Source organism: Notolabrus celidotus, unplaced genomic scaffold (assembly GCF_009762535.1).
Source record: "Notolabrus celidotus isolate fNotCel1 unplaced genomic scaffold, fNotCel1.pri scaffold_300_arrow_ctg1, whole genome shotgun sequence".
NCBI classification, from domain to species: Eukaryota; Metazoa; Chordata; class Actinopteri; order Labriformes; family Labridae; genus Notolabrus; species Notolabrus celidotus.
The window spans coordinates 1-24,084 of record NW_023260135.1 but is presented as its reverse complement, the minus strand read 5'-3'; the positions used below and the strand labels follow the sequence as shown (position 1 = coordinate 24,084).

The 24,084-nt window shown below is 43.2% G+C and overlaps 2 protein-coding genes across 2 annotated transcripts in view; both read left to right on the top strand.

Annotated features, from left to right (window-relative positions):
- The window catches only part of LOC117809474 (proteasome subunit beta type-7-like), a 3,567-nt gene extending 1,079 nt beyond the window's left edge, over positions 1 to 2,488 (top strand). Inside the window, exons 3-6 of the mRNA XM_034679036.1 lie at positions 75 to 181; positions 1,128 to 1,244; positions 1,342 to 1,430; positions 2,361 to 2,488. Of these exons, the coding sequence (XP_034534927.1) occupies positions 75 to 181; positions 1,128 to 1,244; positions 1,342 to 1,430; positions 2,361 to 2,373 (326 nt within the window). The 3' untranslated portion in view covers positions 2,374 to 2,488. The remainder of the gene's footprint in view (positions 1 to 74; positions 182 to 1,127; positions 1,245 to 1,341; positions 1,431 to 2,360) is intronic.
- Positions 2,489 to 4,654: 2,166 nt separating this feature from the next.
- Positions 4,655 to 14,230, top strand: LOC117809473 (DNA-binding protein RFX5-like). Its single transcript, XM_034679035.1, has 11 exons — positions 4,655 to 4,701; positions 6,440 to 6,594; positions 6,691 to 6,724; positions 6,832 to 6,914; positions 7,030 to 7,152; positions 7,245 to 7,361; positions 9,150 to 9,228; positions 9,329 to 9,527; positions 9,636 to 9,715; positions 9,800 to 9,934; positions 10,008 to 14,230. Exons 2-11 carry the CDS (start codon positions 6,473 to 6,475, stop codon positions 11,160 to 11,162), a joined length of 2,127 nt encoding a protein of 708 aa, XP_034534926.1. The 5' UTR covers positions 4,655 to 4,701; positions 6,440 to 6,472; the 3' UTR covers positions 11,163 to 14,230.
- Positions 14,231 to 24,084: the final 9,854 nt, after the last annotated feature.

Sequence of the window (24,084 nt, the reverse complement as noted above, 5' to 3'; positions counted from 1 at the left end):
GTGACGGCTGCCTCCTGTGTCCTCTTCTTCTTCTTCTTCTCCTCTCCTCACCTCCTGCCAGCGTTAACCTCCTCTCTCTGTGTTCCCTCCTCTCGCTAGTTTCCTCGGTTATGTGGACAAGCTGGGCGTGGCTTATGAGGCTCCCACCGTGGCTACAGGCTTCGGAGCGTACCTGGCTCAGGTGAGAGAATAAGTCCTCCCGAAGGTCCCAATTCAAACTGCAGGGTTTAAAGGCATAAGTTGAAATGTGGAGGTGGATTTGGACCAAGAGTCCCGGGGTCTAGTGACTATGGAGAAAAAAAAGTAAATGCACTACACCACCAGACCAGTAGAGGGCAGTAAAACAAAGAGGAATGCCATTCATTACAGATGGAAAAAACAGTGACTGTGAATGGTTTTTGGAAAAATTTAAAAAAAAAAAAAAAAATTTAAAAAAATTAAAAAAAAAAATTTGACTAAAACATTTTTTTGAAATTTTTTTGGGACAAAATTTATTTTGACAAAAATTGAAAAAAAAAATTGAATTTTTTTTTGAAAAAATAATTTTTTTTTTTTTTTTTTTAAATACATTTGACCAAAAAATTTGACTAAAAGAAATTGACAAAAAAAAAAAAACTAAAGAGTTGACCCGGATCCTGTTGAAGAAAATAATAGATAAGCGCGAGTAGCAAAGACGTTTCAACACGGCTTTAAAATCCTTTTGAACTCAAAAAGCCGTGATCGCAGAGATCGGCCGGTGTTTTGGTTTAAACGGCGACCCTGTTAACTGGAGACTCTCAGCCGGATGCATCCCTCATAAACGTCTTTAGACCATCATTAAATATCTGATGAGGATATTTTGAAATCTTAATAAAAACTAAACTAGTTTGCATTCCCAGGAACTCCCTCTGTGTTTCAACAGCTGTGTAAACTCCACAAACACTGACACGTTCAGCTGAAGGTCTCCAGTTTACAGGGTCACTTTTAAAACCAGAACACCGGGAGGAGAGACGCATTCACGGTGGGCTGAGAGAAGACTACTGTTACAAGTTGCTAAATCAAGAGAAATGCCTTAGGAAAGTTTAACTGTAAGTGTGTGTGTGTGTGTGTGTGTGTGTGTGTGTTATACCTTCTCTCTCTGTGTTCAGCCCCTGATGAGGGAGGTGGTGGAGAACAAAGTGGAGATCACCAAACAGGAGGCCCGGGAGCTGGTGGAGCGCTGCCTCAAAGTGCTGTACTACAGAGACGCTCGCTCCTACAACAGGGTGAGTGCACTTTGACCCCTCTGTGCAGAGAGTCACATGATCCAGGGTCCTGAAGCGTAGTTCACATTAAAAGAGTATTGTTGTTTTGTTGTTGTAGCACGAGATCGCCATAGTAACAGAGGAGGGCGTGGAGATTATTGGACCTCTGTCTTCTGAGACCAACTGGGACATCGCTCACCTGGTCAGGTAAGGTCAAAGTAAAATTCAGATACTACATCTAGAGTCTTTTTTTTCTGCTTCGGTTGTCAATATCAAACTTTTAAGACTGTTTTAATATTTTTAAATTCAGGTAAATTATAAATAATAACGAGGCAGAGCTTGTTACTGTGATCAGTGAAGATCTAGATAAGCAGCAGTTTAATATTTTTGGATCTAAGAATTCTTCAAAATCATGACCCTGAAGCAGGGGTTCCCAAAGTGGGGGTCGGGACCCCCCGGGGGGTCGTGAGATGTCTTCCAGAATGGTTTTTTTTTTTAAGTTATCTAAAAATATTTATTATAATTATTTATTTTTGTTTATTTACCTGTTTTTCTTATGTTTATCTTCCCTTTTGTTTGTAATATTAATTATTATTATTCCTTCATATTATTTTGTATTTTTTTATTTTTTCTTCTTTTGTTGGTTTTGTATAACTTATATATAATTTGTCAACTTATGGTGAACAAAGAAATACTGAAAAAATGCAACTAAAAAAGTTGAATGACAAAAGTTATCTAAAAATAGTCAATTTTAACTTTTCGGGCTGAAAAGTTTGGGAACACCTGCCCCAATAGAAAATACTGGACTTTTATTTTGAAGGGCAAAGGGTTTGAACCATTGCATAAATTACTCTTTTTTTATTCATTTATTAAATACAAATGTATCAGAAACATTTTTAAGAAAGAGAATTGTTTAATTTTATTTGAAAGCTTTTTTGCTTCCAACAAAAGCTAAAAATGGAAACCTCAGGGACTCTGAATTTACTTTTTATACGTAGAGAAAATAAAACACAAACATCCCGTTTGGGACGAGCAAAATTAAAAAAACTCACAGAGTCTAAATGTAGTTAGATTTGAACACTGTAGGATTATAATCCTGTAACTGCTTTAATTAATATTTCTTCTGTTTATCCGCAGTGGCTTCGAATGAAGACGAGCAGCGACAACCACCGCCGCTCACACGCAACTTATCTTCCCTTTAGTTCCTTTTCTGCTGTTCAATGTAACTTTTGTATAATGGAAAATAAACGTCATGTTATAAAACATTCTTTTGTTTGTTGGTTTTCTGTGATCAGTCGGCTTTATGGAAGAAGAAAAGGGGGCCAATAAAAAAATATGTTTTGTATTTTTTTCAGAATTCTGATTTTTGATTTAAAACGTAAAATCCCAAGAAAAAAATGTAAGTTCATAAAATGTGGTTTTTGAGCCTAATTCTCTGAAACAACTATTATTTTTGTCGGTTGAACGGGTCATAGCTTTACTTCCTAATAATAATATAAAATAATAATAAGACCTTTTATTTGTAGAACACTTTTCAATACAAAAACAAAGTGCTGCACAAAATAACAAAAACACAATCAAAGCAGAGAAGCAATAAAAGCAAACAGACAGTAAAAGCAGAGATAAAATGTTAAAGATTAAAATAAGTTAACAAAATAAAAGCTTGAAGTGTGTCTTGAGTACTGAAATAAAATGAGGGACTGACTCTGAGTCTGGTTTCCTCTGGCAGTCGGGGGGCTCTGACAGCAAAGGCCCTGTCCCCTTTAGTTTTTAGTCTAGACCGTGGAACAGCAAGCAGAGCCCTGCCAGAGGATCTCAGACTGCGTCCTGGTTTATGGGGGCGGGGGGGGTAAGAGCTCAGAGATGTATCGAGGGGCGAGTCCATGTAAAAGTAACTTTTGAATTCCGAACATTTCGTCCTAATAACTCCAATCTCACCGTAACATTGTAACCTGCTCGATGAAGTACATAAAGCATGTGGTTCACGTAATGAAGACCAGTTTCAGGCTCATCCTGTTCTTTGGAATCACAAAAATGTAGACCCTTATGGAACTTTTTAGATTTTAACCAGGATGTTATTTAATCTAAAGTAGAAGTTTGAGGTGACAACATCAATCATTTGGCTTCTTTTAAGACACATTATTCTCTCCTCAGCTTTGCTCTAAGCTTTATCACATTCACAAACACTCAGGTGACATTAAAGGGGGTTTCCAACATTTTATTTGAAGTACTTTCACTTTCAATCTCCACCTCACAGCTGTTGCTATGCAGATTAGGCCAGATAAATGAAAAAAGGAATGACAGAGAGAAAGAAAGAAGGAATGTAAGGAATAAAAAAGAAAGAAAGAAGGGATGTAAGAAAAAAAGGAATGGAGGAAGGAAGGAAGAATGAAAGAAGGGGTGTAAGAAAGGATAGAAAGAAAGGAGGAATGAAAGGAAAGAGAAAGAAAGCAAGAACGATAAGAGGACAGAAAGAAAGACAGACAGAAAGAAAGAAGGGATGTAAGAAAGAAAGGAAGGAGGAATGAAAGGACAAAAAAAGATAGAAAGAAGGAAGGAGTGAAAGAAAGAAAGAAAGAAAGAAAGAAAGAAAGAAAGAAAGGATGAATAACAGACCCCAAAAAAGGAATCTACAGCAGAGATCCAGAGGAACCTACGAGACAAGGGAGCTCAGGGACTCCAGAAAGGTCTATGGTTAGTAACTTTAATGGGACAGGAAGAGTTAAAGTGAGAGACAGGCAGAGAGAGGAGAGAGAGGGAAAGACAGGATCCCAGTGTGTCAGTCTAAGCCTATAGCAGCATGACTAAGACCTGGTCCAAGCCTGATCCAGCTCTAACTATAAGCTTTATCAAAAAGGAAAGTTTGAAGCCTACTCTTAAAAGTAGAGAGGGTGTCTGCCTCCCGGACCCTGACTGGTAGATGATTCCAAAGGAGAGGGGCCTGATAACTGAAGGCTCTACCTCCCATACTACTTTTAGAGACTTTAGGTACGATGAGCAGGCCTGCATGTTGGGAGCGTAGTGGTCTAGAGGGGTAATAGGGCACTATGAGCTCTTTAAGATATGAGGGTGTCTGATTTTTAAGGGCTTTGTAGATCAGAGGAAGGATTTTAAATTCTGATCTAAGCTTTATCACATGGACAAACACTCAGGTGACATTAAAGGGGGTTTCCAACATTGTATTTGGAGTACTTTCACTTTCAATCTCCACCTCACAGCTGTTGCTAGGCAGATTTCTCCAGATAAATGTATCTGTGTTGTAACTGGGCAGACCAGAAAAACGTCTCCAATCAGAATAATCCCTCTCTGGAAAATAAATCATCTTAGCCAATCAGATTCCACCAGCCTTTGGTATCCGGGCAGGTTTCTAGAAACCGACCAATCAGAATCGAGGCTCGCTTTGTAGTCAGGCAGACATGACAAAGTCGGCCAATCACAAAAAAATCTGAAGGGGGATTTTTGCTGTATCTTGGCTCAGGTACTTTCTTTTTCTTTTATAAAATAAATACTGCAGCTGGAGTCCTCGACCCCAACACACTTTAATAACAGGGTTCATTTAGGAGTGTGGGGGAATATTTTGAAGCCTTAAATATCTGTTTAAAATGTCTTTAAGGAGGTTTCAGGGCGAGCTAGCTGTAGCAGCTGGCTAGGCTAACAAGCTAACCGTTGACAGTTAGCTAGCTAGCAGCATTAGCTGTTTCAGAGCGCGGGAAATGTAAAAGCTAGCTTAACTGGGAGATTCTCATTAAAGTGGATCAGATTATTCCTCCACTCTGAGACTCACTAATGTTAAATATGTCTGTTATTAATCCTGATGATGCTACAGAGAGTCTGTATGTAAGCTAGTGCCTGTTAGCTCAGCATGTAGAGCGGGGTCGGTGTGTGTGTGTGTGTGTGTGTGTGTAGTAAATGGCAGCCACATGACCACCGGCTGTAAACACGGCACACAGCCGGACATGGAGCGAGGAGGGCGGCTGTCACAGCTCGGCCTCTGCCCCGTGTTAGCTTCATCCTCTCCGCGTTAGCCGGTGTGTGTGTGTGAGTGTGTGTTGGAGTGTGTGAGGCGGTGGTTGTGTGTGTTGTTCCCACAGAGTCTTGCCTCCCTCTCCGGTAGTAGTAGTAGTAACAATGTTACAATGTTACATTGTTACAATGTTTCAATGTTACATTGTTACAATGTTTCAATGTTACATTGTTACAGTGTTACAATGTTACAATGTAACAATGTTACAGTGTTACAATGTTACAGTGTTACAATGTTACAGTGCTACATTGTTACAGTGTTACAATGTTACATTGTTACAGTATTTCAATGTTACATTGTTACAATGTTACATTGTTACAGTGTTTCAATGTTACATTGTTACAATGTTACATTGTTACAATGTGACGTTGTTACAGTGTTTCAATGTTACATTTTTACAATGTTACATTGTTACAGTGTTTCAATGTTACATTGTTACAATGTTACATTGTTACAATGTGACATTGTTACAGTGTTTCAATGTTATAATGCTTCAATGTTACATTGTTACAATGTTACAGTGTTTCAATGTTATAATGCTTCAATGTGACATTGTTACAGTGTTTCAATGTTATAATGCTTCAATGTTACATTGTTACAATGTTACAGTGTTTCAATGTTATAATGCTTCAATGTTACATTGTTACAATGTTACAGTGTTTCAATGTTATAATGCTTCAATGTTACATTGTTACAGTGTTTCAATGTTATAATGCTTCAATGTTACATTGTTACAATGTGACATTGTTACAGTGTTTCAATGTTATAATGCTTCAATGTTACATTGTTACAATGTTACATTGTTACAGTGTTTCAATGTTATAATGCTTCAATGTTACATTGTTACAATGTTAGTGTTTCAATGTTACATTGTTACAATGTTACAGTGTTTCAATGTTACATTGTTACAATGATTCAATGTTACAATGTTTATTTGACAGGGAGTAAACAAACCATCCTTCTTTCTTTCTTTAAGTTATTTTTTTGGGCTTTTTTTTTCGCCTTTATTTTGATGGGACAGCCAAAGAGAGACAGGAAATGACAGCAGCCAGTAGTTGAACCTGCGACTTCCATGCTTCCATCCACAGACCGTCCTTCAACCTTCATCAGCAGTCCCAGTTTTCCTCCAATCACAGAGCTTAGTTTAAATAACATCATTCTAAGAGACTTGTGGTCCTCGTGTCCTCCTCAGATGTTCCTTCTCAGCTCGGGTTAGCTGGTCCAGATGTCGGAGGACCAGAGGCACCAGCTGTCGGACGCCTCCCGGCGGGGGGAGGCGGGTCTGGAGGCGGGGGAGGGCGACACGGAGCCCAGCATGCTGCTGCAAAAACTCAAGAGCAACATCTCGTAAGTCGTTCGCTGAATCTGGTTGTTCTTTTTTTTTAAATCTTGAAAACAAAGTGAATCATTTCTCTCAGACGGTCGTGTTCTTTGTTCTCACAGGAAGAGTGTTCAGACCAAAGTGGATCAGATCCTGGTAAGAACCGAACGCTGACTTTCTGAAGTAGTGTACAGGTGACATTAAGCCCCTCCCCCCTCAGGTCTCAGGTGTGACTTCTTCTTCTTCTCTTCTTCTTCAAACAGCAAGAAGTTCAGCGTTTCTCTGACAACGACAAGCTGTACCTGTACCTCCAGCTGCCCTCAGGACCCAGCTCCGGAGACAAGAGGTCTCACCTGCTCAGCTGTCTGACACCTTTTCTGTAGCTGTGTGTGTGTTTCAAAGTCACTAACTCTGTGTGTGTGTGTGTGTGTGTGTGTGTGTGTGTGTGTGTGTGTGTGTAGTGGTGGGGACTCCAGTTCGTTCAACACAGCCGACCAGCTTCACACGTGTAACTGGATCCGAAGTCACCTGGAGGAGCATTCTGACACCTGCCTGCCCAAACAAGACGTCTACGAGACATACAAGTCAGGAAACACACACACACTTAAAAACACACACACACACACGTGTTATTGGTCATGTGACCTCTGACACTCCTCCCGTCTCTGTGTTTCAGGAGATACTGTGAGAACCTGCAGCATCGTCCTCTCAGCGCCGCAAACTTCGGGAAGATCATCAGAGACATTTTCCCCAACATCAAGGCTCGACGGCTCGGCGGCAGAGGACAGTCCAAATATCCTTTAACTGTAGAAAGACTAATGTGAGGGGCGTTTGGACCCATGGACCCAGGGTCTAAATTTAGTTCAGGGGTAGTTCAGTACTACCCCTGGGGGGTAGTACTTTTCAAAAGAAGAAGCTGTGATTCTCTTGATTTAGCAGCTTGTAACAGTAGTCTTCTCTCAGCCCACTGTGAATGCGTCTCTCCTCCCGGTGTTCCGGTTTTAAAAGTGACCCTGTAAACTGGAGACCTTCAGCTGAACGTCAAATTTTTTTTTCACTTTTTTTTTTTGTCAAATTTTTTTTTCACTATTTTTTGTCAAATTTTATTTTTGTCAAATCTTTTTTTGCAGATTTTTTTTTTACACATTTTTTTTTCAATTTTTATTTTTTCAATTTTTATTTTTTCATTTTAAAAAAAAAAACAAATTTTTAATTTTTTTTTATTATTTTTTTTTTCAAAAAACCATTCACAGTCATTGTTCTTTCCATCAGTGATGAATGGCATTTTTCTCTGTTTTACTTCCCTCTACTGGTGCATTTCCTTTTTGTTTTTTCCATAAGTCACCGGCCTGATTTACACAATTGCAATGCTGAACGTGTCTGATTGGTAGATTAACCTTAGTGTTTTTATTCCTCCCTCCATCCTCCCTCCCTAACATCACACACATCTGTGATTCTCTTGATTTCTCTTTCTTTGATTAGTTTTTATTTGTTCTATCTTTTTTGTATGTGTGTGTACTTTTCAAAAGAAGAAGCTGTGATTCTCTTGATTTAGCAGCTTGTAACAGTAGTCTACTCTCAGCCCACCGTGAATGCGTCTCTCCTCCTGGTGTTCCGCTTTTAAAAGTGACCCTGTAAACTGGAGACCTTCAGCTGAACGTGTCAGTGTTTGTGGAGTTTACACAGCTGTTGAAACACAGAGGGAGTTCCTGGGAATGCAAACTAGTTTAGTTTTTATTAAGATTTCAAAATATCCTCATCAGATATTTAATGATGGTCTAAAGACGTTTATGAGGGATGCATCCGGCTGAGAGTCTCCGGTTAACAGGGTCGCCGTTTAAACCAAAACACCGACCGATCTCTGCGATCACGGCTTTTTGAGTTCAAAAGGATTTTAAAGCCGTGTTGAAACGTCTTTGCTACTCGCGCTTATCTATTATTTTTTCAACATGCTCCGGGTCAACTCTTTTGTCAATTTTTTTTGTCAATTTTTTTTGTCAAATTTTTTTTTTGTCAAATTTTTTTTTTCAATTTATTCTTTCAAATTTGTTATTTTGTCGAATTTTTTTTGTCAAAACATTTTTTTTGTCAAATTTTTTTTGTCAAAAATTTTTAAGTCAACATTTTTTTGTCAACATTTTTTTGTGAAATTTTTTTATTTTTCCATTTTTTTTATTTTTCAAATTTTTTCCAAAAATCCTTCACAGTCATTGTTTGTCCCATCTGTGATGAATGGCATTCCTCTTTGTGTTACTGCCCTCTACTGGTCTGGTGGTGTAGTGCTGGCCTGATTTACACAATCTACCCGGGACTTCAGCCCGCGGTCGAAACGCAGACAACAATGGGGGACCAGGAACCTTTTAGTTCAGGGTGAAGTAGTTCTGACCCCGGAACTATTGGTCAAAACAGGACCTTTACTTTGAAAAGTTATTCCTCCTTGTAATTAATCCTGGTCTGTGAATGCAGACTAATGGATGCACAGATTATTCCTCTGAACATTTTTTCTCATGGTCGTGTTTATTTTCTGAGTCTTGCTTGTCGGTGTTCGCTGGTTTGATTCCCTAACCTGTCATGGCGATACGTACTGTTACAGCGGCATCAGGAGGAAGACCGTTCTCAACATGCCTCTACTGCCCAACCTGGACCTGAAGAACGACCCGGTACACACACACACACACACACACACGCTGACTGGCTTATTATAAAGTATTCACCTTGTTCATATGAAACTAGACCCTCTGACTGTTCCTCCGTCTCCAGGCCGAACTGACCGAGCTGGTCCAGACGTACAAACAGGAAGTGACAGAGGCGGCGTGCGAGCTGATCTGCGATTGGGCCCAGAAGATCCTGAAGCGTTCGTTTGACACGGTGGTGGAGATCGCCCGGTACCTGATCCAGGAGCACATCGTGAACCCTCGCTGCAGCCAGGCAGAGCTTGTCACCTCTGCAGCCCTCGCAGGTACACACACACACACACACACACACGGTCAGAGAGTGCACACAGGTGTTTGAACCCTCTGAGTGTTAGAGGGAATATTGATCAGCTGAGTGTGTCGTCTGCCTGCAGGAGGTCCGGCCAAAACACACAAAGTCATCAAGAAAACGCCGGTGATCTCTAAAGCAGAGAGCGACGGAGCAGATCTGAAGGTGAGCACGCCTGTTCCCGTCCGATCGATGATCCACGTCAGCTGTCTCTGCCGCTCACTGCTTCCTGTCTGTCCTGTCCTCTAGAGGGACCTCGGAGACTCTTCCTCCTTGTCTTCGCTGAAACTCCCGTCAGGAGAGAAATCAGCCGCAGCCAAACCTTCCTCCCTGGATGCTCCGCCTCCTCCCTCCTCTTCCTCCTCCTCTTCTCTTCGCCCTGCTGTAGGTTGACTCCTCAGGTTTCCTGTTTCTTGATGTGGTTTTCAGTTTGATAACGGGTCTCTCTGTGCTGCAGGTCGAGGCCTTCATGAAGCAGCTCCCCAGAATCCTCCCCCGCAGCTCCATCCCTGATAAGACCCAGCTCTCGGTCCGCTCCTCTCCCCCATCACTGGCTCCCAAAGACGCCTCAGGTGTGGGGGTGGCTTCGGGACCAGGAGGCCCTGCTGCTGCCGCCGCTGCCAGCGGTGGTGGGGTGAAGGTCATTGCCATGGCGACATTGCCCCAGCAGCAGGGCGCTCCTGTTCCGGTGATGATCCTTCCTCAGCGATGTCTGTATGAGAGGGACAAGGTCACACCGCCACAGCCGCCTCCTCCTCCTCAGCAGCAGCAGCACGGCCCCGCAGCCCCGACCTCAGTGGTGCAGAAAGCCCGAGCAAGTGCTAGCAAACGCCCCCTGGAGGTGACGTCCGGGGGCGGCGGTGCTGTGGGTCTGTCTGGTGGCTCTGCCGCCAACACTCCCCCGGTGAAACGGAAACGTGGACGACCAAGAAAACCTCGACCAGAGGACGCCCTGCCTGCTCCTCTTCCTCTTCCTCAACCTGCAGTTCTTCCTCCACAGCCTCCCTCTCTACCGCCTCCCTCTCACCCTCCCATCATCACCTCCCTGACAGGCGGCGTCATACAGAAGGCCTCCTCCTCCTCGCAGCCGGTGCTCGAGCTGGTGATTCAGGACCAGCCGGGTCTGGTTTTGAGCCACCTGCCTGCAGTATCTGACCCAGCTCACCGGCTGTTGGAGCACCGCGGGGTCGTGGTCCAGTGTCAGCCAGGCGGAGCGGGGGAGCCGGACCACCACAGCAGGCCTCTGCTGCTGTTCCACAGTCCGGGAAACCCAAACTGGGAGCTGGCGCCGCCTGGAAGGAACCCGATGGTGGAGGTCATCCAGAAAGCTCCGAGGCCAAGCAATAACAACAGCAGCAGCACCGCTGCACCCGCAGCACACCTCCACCCTCATCACCCTCTCCCTCTGCCCACGCTGCACGAGGAGCGGGGCGAGGTGGAGATCACCCTGACGCCGCTGGAGATGCCCGTCGGCCAGCCGCTGCCTTCCTCCTCCACCTCCTCTCCTCCTTGTGCTGCTGCTCCGGCCTCCTCTTCCTCCTCCTCGTCCTCCATCACGTTGAAGCCTGAGGAGGAGGAGAAGGAGGAGAGCTCCTCTCAGAGAGGACACTAGCACTCACCTTTCTTCTTCCTTCTCTTTGTATTTTCTATCAGCCGACCTCCCTTACTCAGCTGTTACCTCACGCTAAAACGAAACCCCGCCCCTTTACCTCGCCTTTTCCTTATTGGTGGAAATCCCAGATTGGCCTCGGAGAGAGCCAATCAGGAGGATAAATGAAGCCAACGTTCCCTCCATCAGCTGCCATTGCACTTATAACCAGACTGGACGCTTCAGAAACCTGTGATACTTTACCTGCATGTCTGTACGTCTAAAACCAGAAGATCCACTCCTCAGGTGGCCGGGACAGATTTGAACCTTCCTCCCTTCCTTGCTTCCTCCTTTCCTTGCCACCTCGTATTTTTCACAACTCCTCGGGTTTGATCTTTAAGGACAGAATTCTAGAATGTTGTCTTTGATCTTTAAGGACAGAATTCTAGAATTCTGTCTTTGATCTTAAAGACAGAATTCTAGAATGTTGTCTTTGATCTTAAAGACAGAATTCTAGAATGTTGTCTTTGATCTTTGACGACAGAATTCTAGAATGTTGTCTTTGATCTTAAAGACAGAATTCTAGAATGTTGTCTTTGATCTTAAAGACAGAGTTCTAGAATGTTGTCTTTGATCTTTAAGGACAGAGTTCTAGAATGTTGTCTTTGATCTTTGAGGACAGAATTCTAGAATGTTGTCTTTGATCTTAAAGACAGAATTCTAGAATGTTGTCTTTGATCTTTGAGGACAGAATTCTAGAATGTTGTCTTTGATCTTAAAGACAGAATTCTAGAATGTTGTCTTTGATCTTTGAGGACAGAATTCTAGAATGTTGTCTTTGATCTTTATAGAAAAAGAAACCACACGTAAAAAGAAAGAAGAGAATAATTCAAAGGAAAGCAGCGAAGATACATAGCAGGGGAAGAGGAGACGGACACTTCAGCCTGAAGAGGACAGATACTGAGGGTACTACGGGTCAGAGCCTTGTGAAGGTTCTTTGTGTTAAATATGAAAAATGACCTCTTCAGCAGAGTTCAGCTTCGATTCACCGTCTTTCCTTTTAGGATTAATGCTGAAAGGGTTGGGGATGTGGAACATCTGCAAAAGCACGTCCATAGAAACACATCTGAGTTTAAAAGTGAAAGAACTCAACAGAAAGGAGGGATGGAGTTTGAAAAATCTTCTTCATTGAAGGTGAATCAAAGCTGGACTCTGCTCTCGTTTTCTTTAGAGGGTTTCTGTTCTAAACAGATTTGGTTTGTTGTGTTCGTATCAGTGGTTTAAGTTTCTATTTCCTGTTCTGTGTGTGTGGATGTTTGTTTGTGTCTGACACAGGGAGGGACAAGACACTTAAATTTAATGCTCTTAAAACCCACTCATCAGAGATATCTCATCACAGATCCTTGATAGCATGAACGGTACCAAACCGGCGCTGCCCCCCCCCGCGACGGTTTAGGATTCATCCACTGAGAAAACTCGGTTTGATCTCTGCTGTGTAGAACACAGAGCCGTGCAGGAGGTTGGAAACCTAAAAAACTAAGGATCAAATTCAGCGTTTGACGTATGAAGCACTTCAGCAGGAAGAAAATGCAAGCCGGCCAAGCAAGCTTGTTTCTAAGTGCCCAGTGTTGTTTTCGTGAATCCTGAGTGGGCGCCACGTTAATCCAAAGAAGTAAACACGGGGATTAGAACGGATCACGCCAAATAAGCAAATTGATTAGGTTCTTGATAAGATTGGCTAACGGCAAACTTAAGCAGCTTACTTAAACTTCCTTAACTTAAACCCTTTTACCCAGATCCTGAAAAACAAAAAGGTATTCTTACACGGGACTTCCACCAGATCCGTCTCTGTGCGCTCTCGTCCGTCAACACCCACCTGTTGTGTCTTGTGTATCTGATCCGGAGGACTCCGACCTGCCGAATCAGAGACGCAGCCGGAACGCAACGGAGCGGATCCAGTGGAGGTTAACACATTGACTAGAATAGATGAGATCCGGTGCTGTGATGGATCGGAGACGGATCTGGTGGAATTTGGCCTTTAGTTTTTCTCAGTGAAAACATCCTGAAGTGCTCCTCGTTTTTAAAAATCCCTTCCTTGGTTCTACTGCTGCACAAACATGTCGGCCATCTTTAAAGAAGGGAACGCAAACAACCCCCACACATTAAAAAAAACTCATCCGCATATTTCAAATCCGGACATTTATGCTTCACCTGCAAGAGCTGACTCTGCAGTATGTGAGGATGAAATGTTAAAGGGAAAACATGTCGCGTTTTAAAACCAGAAATATGACCAGGATATTTTAAACTCTTTGCTGCGGACGCTTTTCAGTCAACGCCAAATCGAATCAGACGGTCAACCCTGTTCGGTCAGAGTTCCCTCCATGCCAAACTCATGAGACTGACGATAGCACTTACACGGCCATACAATGTCCACCCCCTTCCTCCTTATTCCCTGTGCAGCCTTTGAGGTAGAGCCACACACACGCGCAGGTAGAAGTCCCTTTCTGTTCGATCCACTCAGGCTCAAAGCACAAAGATACACGGAGAGAGCTAAAGGCAACCTAACGATGCAGTAAACAGGATGTTTTTATGAGGGATACGTTAGCTTCTGTAGCACCGACGTTTAGTTGTCATATGTCGCCATGCACCTTTTGCACTAACACTTTCATTTCCTCTGAAACAACGTCAGGATCAGCAATGTGATGTCACCGTGACCGCACACGAATCTGTCTTTGTCGTCTTCTTTGGGTTCGTTTTTCTTGGGGTGACACTCAGAGGGGCTGTGAGCCGGGCGCCAGGGCTACAAACACTGTTACTTCACGAACACCCTGACATCCTCCTCTTCTTCTTCACGGAAACACGTCGTCCTCGCGGCAACATCACATTGCTAACACATGTTCTTCACCTCTGCCAAACTGCCTCTTGCTCCATGTAGGGCTACCTTCTCTTCATCCTTGGTGCTAATACCTTTGACCCTCTCTGTTTCCACCCATCAGTTACATTTTATTACAAAAAAACAAACAAAAACAAGAAAAAAAACTTTCAGTCAACGCTCGACCATCGGACAGAATTCTAGAATGTCGTCTTTGATCTTAAAGGACAGAATTCTAGACTGTTGTCTTTGATCTTAAAGACAGAATTCTAGAATGTCGTCTTTGATCTTAAAGACAGAATTCTAGAATGTTGTCTTTGATCTTAAAGACAGAATTCTAGAATGTCGTCTTTGATCTTAAAGGACAGAATTCTAGAATTCTGTCTTTGATCTTAAAGGACAGAATTCTAGAATGTTGTTTTTGATCTTAAAGGACAGAATTCTAGAATTCTGTCTTTGATCTTAAAGACAGAATTCTAGAATGTTGTTTTTGATCTTAAAGGACAGAATTCTAGAATGTTGTCTTTGATCTTAAAGACAGAATTCTAGAATGTTGTCTTTGATCTTAAAGGACAGAATTCTAGAATGTTGTCTTTGATCTTAAAGGACAGAATTCTAGAATGTTGTCTTTGATCTTAAAGACAGAATTCTAGAATGTTGTCTTTGATCTTAAAGGACAGAATTCTAGAATGTTGTCTTTGATCTTAAAGACAGAATTCTAGAATGTTGTCTTTGATCTTGTGAATACAGATGTGTGTGTGTGTGAGTGTGTGTGTCCTTGTTTCCTTCCTTCCTTTCCGTCCTGTGACAACGAGAGCTCCAGGGTCGGTTAAAGAGACGCCGAAACACGTCCAGACTGTTAAAATGATACCTGTTGCATGATGGGAAAGTGAGTCAAAGCACTTGTCCCACCGCTCTACCTTCCTTGAAGACGGGAGCGCCAATAAAACTAACAAGCCTTTTGAGTGTCTCGCTAAAAAGTAAAGTGCCAATCTGTGAAGTTTTTCAACCGGTGGACGAACGTCTCGACCGCGACGTCTCGGCGTCCCTCTAACGGCCTCGCCGCCTCGGCCCTATTCAGACTAGAACTGAAACAAATGAAAAGTTGCACTGTTAATGAAATCCTTGTATGTTCTGAATTTATCGTTATATGCATCGAGAAAAATATGCTGACAAGTACTTAAGAGTGATGTTAATGTTCTGCTTTAGGCGCATCAGATTTATTTTTTACTGCCAGAATGGAACTCCTTTGTTTAAAATTGCTCAGTAGAGAGATTAGAAGACGAGAGGGGAAACACTCTCTTCTATATTTTAAGGTCGTAGAAACGGGAGGGTTTAAAGCAACATTTCACTTTGTAAGGAATGTCTAAACCATGCAAGCTTTAGGGCTTGGACTTGTCAAGGCACTGGTCTTGGCGTTGGACTTGTTGGTCCTGATCGGCATTTCATGGACTTGATATTTGACTTCACTCTGGAGAGTCTATCTGGCACTTCTTGGTCTTTACACAGAAGTTTGATTGTGAGGATCTTGTTTTTTTTATCTGGACTTGATGGTGGTCTTTGAAGACTTGTCCTACCCCAGGCACTTGCTGATCCAGACAAGAGCTTTTATAGAAGCTTACTAAACCGTACGCGGTGGACAAGGCTTCCTATAAGTTGTCCAAAACGGGGTTTTTTGTCTTTATTTGAAAGGACAACTGAAGAGGGACAGGAAATGGTCGCGGCCTGGAATCGAAACCGGCTACCCCTGCGACAAGGACTGTACCCTCTATATGTGGGGCGCTTAGACTTGCTAGGCCACCAGCGCCCCAAGGTGCCCTGCTATCGAAAGAGGTCTGACTTTGAACTTTCAAACCGTCTTGTTGCTCATTTCTGTCCCGTCAGATTTAAATTCAGAGCCAATCAGATGTGTCTCAGTCCTGATCTCAAAGTGAAATGTTGCTTTTACCTTCTTGTTGGGGAACTAGAGTGGATGTTTAAGGTTCAGAGAGAAACCTGAGGTGTGCTTCCTGTGCAGGACCTGCTGGGCCGAACTGGGACGACTGGGAGAAAAACCTAAATTCAGAAGAGTTTTGGATATGCAAATTTGATTTGAGATAGGACAGGTTGAGGAATACTTCAGTGTTGGGTTAGCTTTGGAAAGTTTGCCTCATTCTGGAACAGGAAGTGATTCATGGAAAGTCGAAAGGGGGGCCAGTTGGCCTGGCATCTACTGCGTTTACTCGGCCTGTAGCATCCCCCTCGTTATCTTACATGAAAGTTTGAGAAAGTCTTGAAACCTTGAAATGGGTTGCAGCAAGACAATGACGAGACGTGGCCAAAGTGTACGAGTTAAGGCTCTGGCATAAAAGGGGGGTTCGGGTAAAAGGCCGCAGGAAGCAACACGTAGGAGCTGGTCTGGGACTCTGTAAGTCGAAGTTGAAGGACTTGTCCACAGGAAGTCAGAAACGACCTGAAGCCCCAGTTTCCTGATCACAGTTACGAGCTGTGTAAGAAAGTCTGAGGGTTGGAAGGGCCCAGGTCTAGACTTTGGAATCCGGGTGATCGAAGAACTGTGGAAGGTTTGCAGGGCAGATAGTTTTTAAGAGCAGCCAGTTTGACCCTTGACCGGGTGAACTCTTGAGGAGTTACATCTCTGATCGAGATCCAGAAGAATCAGAGGAATGGTTCATCGTAAGTTGAAGTTGAGCCTGGCGCCCCAATCTGTCCGACTTGGACCAGAGATTGGCCCACCTCCCGGGCAGATTGGACATGCTTATTATGTCATGGAGCTTTAGAACGCAGCAGCATAGAACAAGAACAGAAACCAAAAGGAACAGTTGAGGGGAAGTCTGCGGGAGGCTTAGGACAAGTCCCTTCATAGTAGACCACGGATAGTCTGAATTCCCAATCAGGGAGAGCTTGGCCTTCTTCCTTGACTGACCAGATCTCAGGAATGTCTGGAAACCCAGTTTGACCCAGGTACTGGTCTAACGAGTCCCTGGAATTCCTGCGGAGGCTGTATGAAAATATAAAAGGGGTTTTGGAACCCAGTCCTGCTAAGTTTGTCCAACTTTTCAGGCGGACTTGGACTCTGTTACGCACTTAGGATCGAGTTTTTTAAAAACTCTGAAGGTCCAGCTGCTCTTCAGAGTTCTCTGTTCGGGACATGGTTTTTAGACCAAGTCCACCATAGCAGGACGCCTCAGTTTGGTGCTTTAACTGTAAGAGGAGGACAGCTGGAGCGTGGAAGATCTGCCGTACTCCGGAGTACTCTTTGTCCAAGGTGTCAGGAGGACCCGGTTTGGCGAGAGAGCTAGGGGATAAGGAGACTCCTTCAGGATACATTTACAGTAGGTCAGAGATGGACTGAAGCCCAGTTTGGCCCACCTCCAGGGCCGGACTGGTTGAAAAGATCCAAAGAAGGTCTTTGAGAAAGTGTTCAGGACCAAGCCTAAAAACTCCAGTTTGGCCCAGTAAGGACCTGCATAGGGGGACCCAGGTTTGAGGGTGTAAGGTGGTTGTGGGATTCTTTCACTGTGGAGCAGTGTTGCTCAAAAAAAACAAAACCAGAAACGGGTCAGATAATCAAAGATTCAAAGGATCGGGATTCGGGTAGCGGTGCCTTGACCTTTACGGGATCAGACTCTGTGATACAACGTTCTCTGACGTCACTCCATGGACGTGGTCCCCCTTGAGATCCGCTTTAAATGACTCACATCCTGACGGGGACTTCTCTGACATTGAACCTCTTTTTGAGTCGTTAAATGGACTTGAATAATTGGACTGTTAAATCTCTCAGAGGCGGACTTTGGTGGACCACATCACAAAGGAGCTTACGATGCAGGAAACTCAGCAACAATCCGGAGGACGGAGGTCTTAGCTGAGTGGAACTTCCTCGTACGAGTCAAAGGTCGGATGATCTAACACCAAATACTTCTTTTTTTAAAGATCGTCACTTTTAACGCTAACGAACGAACAAATTACCGAACACTGACGGAGTAGAAAATGACGAAATGACAAGACGTTTGTAGATCTGAGCTGATCCTGGTCAAGCACTGCAGTCTTTGTGATGATGATGATGATGAAGATGATGAAGATGATGATGATGGTGGTTCACTTAAAGTGTAAAATGAAAGTAGCTCTGTTTCCTGTCAGAGACCGGCTCAGATCATCTCCTGAATGTACGGATCGATGGACTTTGAGGCGTTTAGAATCCTCCAGTTTCAAGAGAAAGTTGAGGATAAAGGTCCGGGTCTTTTAGGAGCTGCTTCCTGTCTCTGGGGAGGAATTCTGGGTAATGAAGTCCTCAACCTGAGTGGGTCTCTGACATCAAACAGAGACGTTTAAAGCTCATGCTGCCATTTTCTGTTCACACGGTGCAAAAAACTAAAAATTGCAATCGAGTCGTCTGTTGCCATTTTTTACTAAATCAAAATGTTTTTCGTTTGTTTTGTTTCCTCGTCCTCGTCCTCGTCCTCGTCCTCGTCGTTGACGTCTGTTTTTTGCTACTTCCTGCGGTTGTACAGCTTGTGACGTGTGCAGATTTTACGATGACGATTATTACTGTTGCTATGGAGATATTTTAAAGCGTCTTTGCTTTGTGGAAGACGCTGCATGGTTTTCCCTGTGACTGTTTTTTTGTAAAATATTAACTTAAAAAAAGTTTGTTTTTTCTTTCCCTGTGACTTGCTGGCTTTTGTGTTATTTTTGCACTTTACTCTCTTTAAGTTAGATTTTTAAAGTCAGAGGGGCTAAAAAAAAAAATTGAATCTTCCCCTGTTTTGACCTTTTCGGTTTTTGGAAACCACAATAATTGGTGAAAAGCACCTTTATGTTCCGTGTGTGGGTTTTGTTTTCCTGGAGCCTGATTTGTTTGTTTGTTTGTTTGTGAAGAGAAACAGAAAAGTGTCGGAGGACAAGAAGCCAGAACATTAATGTGAATCTATTTTCCTACGCTGACTGGAATAAAGAAAGTGACGTTCACTGGCAGAAACATCGGACTCTGTTTCTCTTCTTTCCTTTCCTTCAGTCAGTCCCTCCAGGAAGTTACCATGTCTTTATTTTAGTCCTTTGTTTGGGGGGGGGGGCTTTATTTGACAGGACAGCTGAAGACAGACAGGAAATGTGGGGAGTAGAGAGCGGGGGAGGACATGCAGGAAATGGTCGAGCGGCCGGGAATCGAGCCGGCGACCCCTGCAACGAGGACTGTAGCCTCTATATGTGGGGCGCTTAGACCGCTAGACCACCAGCGCCCTGGATGCAGCGATCCAGACCAAAAAAAAAATACTGTGCACTAAGTTTACTGAAAATATTTCAGATTTGTGTTTTTCAGATCCAAAATCATAGCTACATCCTGACAGAAATCATGGCATCTAAAGGGGTAAAAATGATAAATTTGTTATTTTTTAAATGTAGATTTTTAGGACTGATGTTCACTTGAAAAATTAACATATTTTAAAAGACAAAAATTCCCCTAAAAAAACTCTAAAGGAATACAATTGTAATTGTTTGATGACAGAGCAGTGTGAAGAAAATAAAGTAGATTTTGTTAAAATAGTTGAAATCTCAAATATTTTTTAGTAAGGCGACCAACAACTCTAAAAACAACCGCCAATAATTTATCATATTTACTCGCCCCTGAGGTGATATCAGGGAGAAAAGCTTAAAAAAAATCAAAATTTCATCAGAAATCTGTCTCAGAATCAGGAAGCCTGTTTCCACCAGTTTAAAAAGAAAAATTAAAATACAAAAAAATTAAAATTATATGGCTAGAAGCATACAAACATAATATATTTTTTTTTTTTAACTTTTCCTAAAAAGTTTTTAATTTTAAATTTTTTTTAACTGGTGGAAACGGGTTTCCATATTTTTGAGCCTCAACAATCAAAAAAAACCAACGAAATCCTGGAGGGACTGATTCAGTGCTCCCTCTGCTTCCTCCTCTGTTGTTTCCCCGATCAGCCACCAGGGGGCGTCGTGGTGCAGAGTCTTCCTCAGTCTACTACAGTCGTGTATCTGCAGAGGCTGCAGTCCTGCTGTTTGACCTGATCACAATAACAGAATGTGAAGAGCAGAATTATAAGAGGAACAGAGGACAGGGAGGTTTTATATTAAGTATCATAAGTAAAGAATAATTATGACAGAAATCAATTTAAATGACAAGTTCATTAATGACATCATTTTCAGCTTCAAACTAAAGAGTTTAACTAAAATCTTTGAGTTAAATCAGAATATAAAATCTTCAAACATGAACCTGTTTAAAATGTTCCTATTGAATCTCTTCAGAGTCCCCTTCAGTCTGTCCTCTCTGTGACCCACTCTTTAAATAAAGAACACAGTGGGTGGACAGCCTGAATGTTTTGGTCCAAACGGAAACAGAACCAAAACCAGGCTCTCCATCAAGCTAGCGGAAGTCTAACCGGATGTGACGTAGTTTCAACTTCAAATTAAAAGCTTGGAGGAAAAATGGACGAGGGGAATTTACAATGATAAACCACAGGAAGAGAAACCTGGTGAGATCCAACGGCAACCTCTGGTCTCAATCAATGAAGCCCATGAGGAAGTGTTGTAAACTGCAATACATCGAGAGTCCACTAGAGTGTGTCTCCTGCAGTGAGTCCCTGACCCTTTACCCCGACCAGGCTCTTTTCTCCTACCTACCTACCTACCTACCTAGGTAGGTAGGTAGGTAGGTAGGTAGGTAGGTAGGTGGGTGGGTAGGTAGGTAGGTAGGTAGGTAAGTAGGTGGGTAGGTAAGTAGGTAAGTAGGTGGGTAGGTAGGTAGGTAAGTAGGTAGGTAGGTAGGTAGGTAGGTAGGTAGGTAGGTAGGTAGGTAGGTAGGTAAGTAGGTAGGTAGGTGGGTAGGTAGGTAAGTAGGTAGGTAGGTAGGTAGGTAGGTAGGTAGGTAGGTAAGTAGGTGGGTAGGTAGGTAGGTAGGTAGGTAGGTAGGTAAGTAGGTAGGTAGGTGGGTAGGTAGGTAGGTAAGTAGGTAGGTAGGTAGGTAGGTAGGTAGGTAAGTAGGTGGGTAGGTAGGTAGGTAGGTAGGTAAGTAGGTAGGTAGGTAAGTAGGTAGTTAGGTAGGTAGGTGGGTAGGTAGGTAGGTAAGTAGGTAGGTAGGTAGGTAGGTAGGTAGGTAAGTAGGTGGGTAGGTAGGTAGGTAAGTAGGTAGGTAGGTAAGTAGGTGGGTAGGTAGGTAGGTAGGTAGGTAGGTGGGTAGGTAGGTAGGTAGGTAAGTAGGTGGGTAGGTAGGTAGGTAGGTAGGTAGGTAGGTAGGTAGGTAGGTAGGTAGGTAGGTAGGTAAGTAGGTGGGTAGGTAGGTAGGTAGGTAGGTAGGTAGGTAGGTACGTAGTTAGGTAGGTAGGTAGGTAGGTAAGTAGGTGGGTACGTAGGTAGGTGAGTAGGTGGGTAGGTAGGTAGGTAGGTAGGTAAGTAGGTGGGTGGTTAGTTAGGTGGGTAGGTAGGTAGGTGAGTAGGTGGGTAGGTAGGTAGGTAGGTAGGTAGGTAAGTAGGTGGGTGGTTAGTTAGGTGGGTAGGTAGGTAGGTAGGTAGGTGGGTGGGTAGTTTGGTGGGTAGGTAGGTAGGTAAGTAAGTAGGTGGGTAGGTAGGTAAGTAGGTGGGTAGGTAGCTAGGTAGTAAGTAGGTAGGTGGGTAGGTAGGTAGGTAGGTAAGTAAGTAGGTGGGTAGGTAGGTAGGTAGGTAGGTAAGTAAGTAGGTGGGTAGTTAGGTGGGTAGGTAGCTAGGTAAGTAAGTAAGTAGGTGGGTAGGTAGGTAGGTAGGTAGGTAGGTAAGTAAGTAGGTGGGTAGTTAGGTGGGTAGGTAGGAGAAACGAGCCTGGTCAGGGTAAAGGGTCAGGGATTCACTGCAGGAGACACACTCTAGTGGACACTGGAGGAACTGCAGGGTTTGTATTCTTCACTGTTGAATTCCTTTGTATTTTTATTTATATTTATTCTTATTATATATTTTTTTAGTCATTACGATCTTATTATTATTTTGTTTGTTTGCATTTACTTATTTTTAATTTTCTGCTATCTTTAAAAATAAAAAAAATAAAAACTTTTATTTTGAAACTCTGAACCGGAAGTCCTTGTTGTTGTTGATACAGGTGGCTTGACGGATGTTGCGTCACTGTCGCTTTAAAGCAGGCAGAGCAGAGCCAGGCCACAACTGCGGACCAAAATGGACCACTTCAGAGCTTAAAACCAGGTCTAGAACCAGGATTTAGTCCTGGACTCAACTCTGGGGTAAAGACCTCGATCCGTCCTGGACACCTCGAGAACCGGATCGCGTCTGAAACCGGGTGAGTCCCCCTGCTCCTCCCCGGGCGGGTCTTCCCCTGTCCCCCTCTCAGTTTTTTGGTCTTTTTGGTGGTTTCTGCCTGGTTCAGGTCTACCATGGTCCCCCCTGTGGTGGTCTTGTGGTCTCTGGGTGTTGATGGGGGGTCGATCCCAGGGCTGCGGGCCTGCTGCAGTCCGGATCTCCCCCTCCTTCCTCCGGGTTGTTTTCATCAGGAGGGAGCGGCTCTGATCCTCCTGCATGGGAACTCCATTATCCGGACTCTGGAGGACTCTGTGGAGGACTCTGTGGATGGCTCTCTGGATCCAGTCTAGCTGCTTTAAGGGGTTCATTGTGATTATGATATAATGATGTTTGAGTCTGGATCAAAGCCCCCTGGTGTTCTGGTCCTGTTCTGGTCCTGTTCAGGTGGTCTACCTTCACCCTGTAAAGAATCTGAGTCTGTTTATAACTGAGTAATAACAAGTGTTGTTTGAAGACCAGGTCCAGGAGGGGCTCTCTGTATCTGATATTATTTATAAAGACCTCAACCAGGACCAAGGAGTACCTCCTTTAACAGGCAGAAACCAGGACCAGAACCAGACTCAGGAACAAGTGATTAGCTCAGGTAGAAACCACAGCTCAAAGATCCTCATTAGCATTAAATACTGGGAGGTAGACCGGAGCTCAGGGTCTCAGGTCCCCCAGAAGTCTGGGTCTATAGCAGTCTGGGTCTATAGCAGTCTGGGTCTATAGCAGTCTGGGTCTATAGCAGTCTAATGTGTGTGTGTGTGTGTGTGTGTGTGTGTGTGTGTGTGTGTGTGTGTGTGTGTGTGTGTGTGTGTGTGTGTGTGTGTCAGCTGTGTTGATAAACTTCACACTTTGCCCTGAACCTCACACGTCACACCCTCTCCATCAGCCAGCACTGATGATGTGTTCACTGACACTCTGTTCAAATCGGTTCCTTTACACTGTTAGCTTGTTAGAGTGGCGTTTGGACCGGTGGACCCAGGGTCTAAATTTAGTTCAGGGGTAGATAATCTCCCTCCTAAAAACTTCCTGCTAGGGGGAAGTACTTTTCAAAAGAAGAAGCTGTGATTCTCCGGGTCAACTTTTTTGCCAATTTTTTTTTTCATTTTGTTTTTGAAAAAAAAAAATTCAAATGTTTTTAATTTGTTTTCTTCAAAAAAATTTTTGGGGCAAAAAAATTTTCGGGCAAATTTTTTTTGGGCAAAATTTTTTGGTCAGTTTTCTTTTTCAAAATTTCTTTTGTCAAATTTATTTTTTGAACTTTTTTTTGTCCATTTTTTTTGTCCATTTTTTTTTGTCAATTTTCACCTAAAACCATTCACAGTCATTTGTTTTTTCCATCTGTGATTCTCTTGATTTCTCTTTCTTTCATTAGTTTGTATTTGTTCTATCTTGTTTGTATGTGTGTGTACTTTTCAAAAGAAGAAGCTGTGATTCTCTTGATTTAGCAGCTTGTAACAGTAGTCTTCTCTCAGCCCACCGTGAATGCGTCTCTCCTCCCGGTGTTCCGGTTTTAAAAGTGACCCTGTAAACTGGAGACCTTCAGCTGAACGTGTCAGTGTTTGTGGAGTTTACACAGCTGTTGAAACACAGAGGGAGTTCCTGGGAATGCAAACTAGTTTAGTTTTTATTAAGATTTCAAAATATCCTCATCAGATATTTAATGATGGTCTAAAGACGTTTATGAGGGATGCATCCGGCTGAGAGTCTCCAGTTAACAGGGTCGCCGTTTAAACCAAAACACCGGGCGATCTCTGCGATCACGGCTTTTTGAGTTCAAAAGGATTT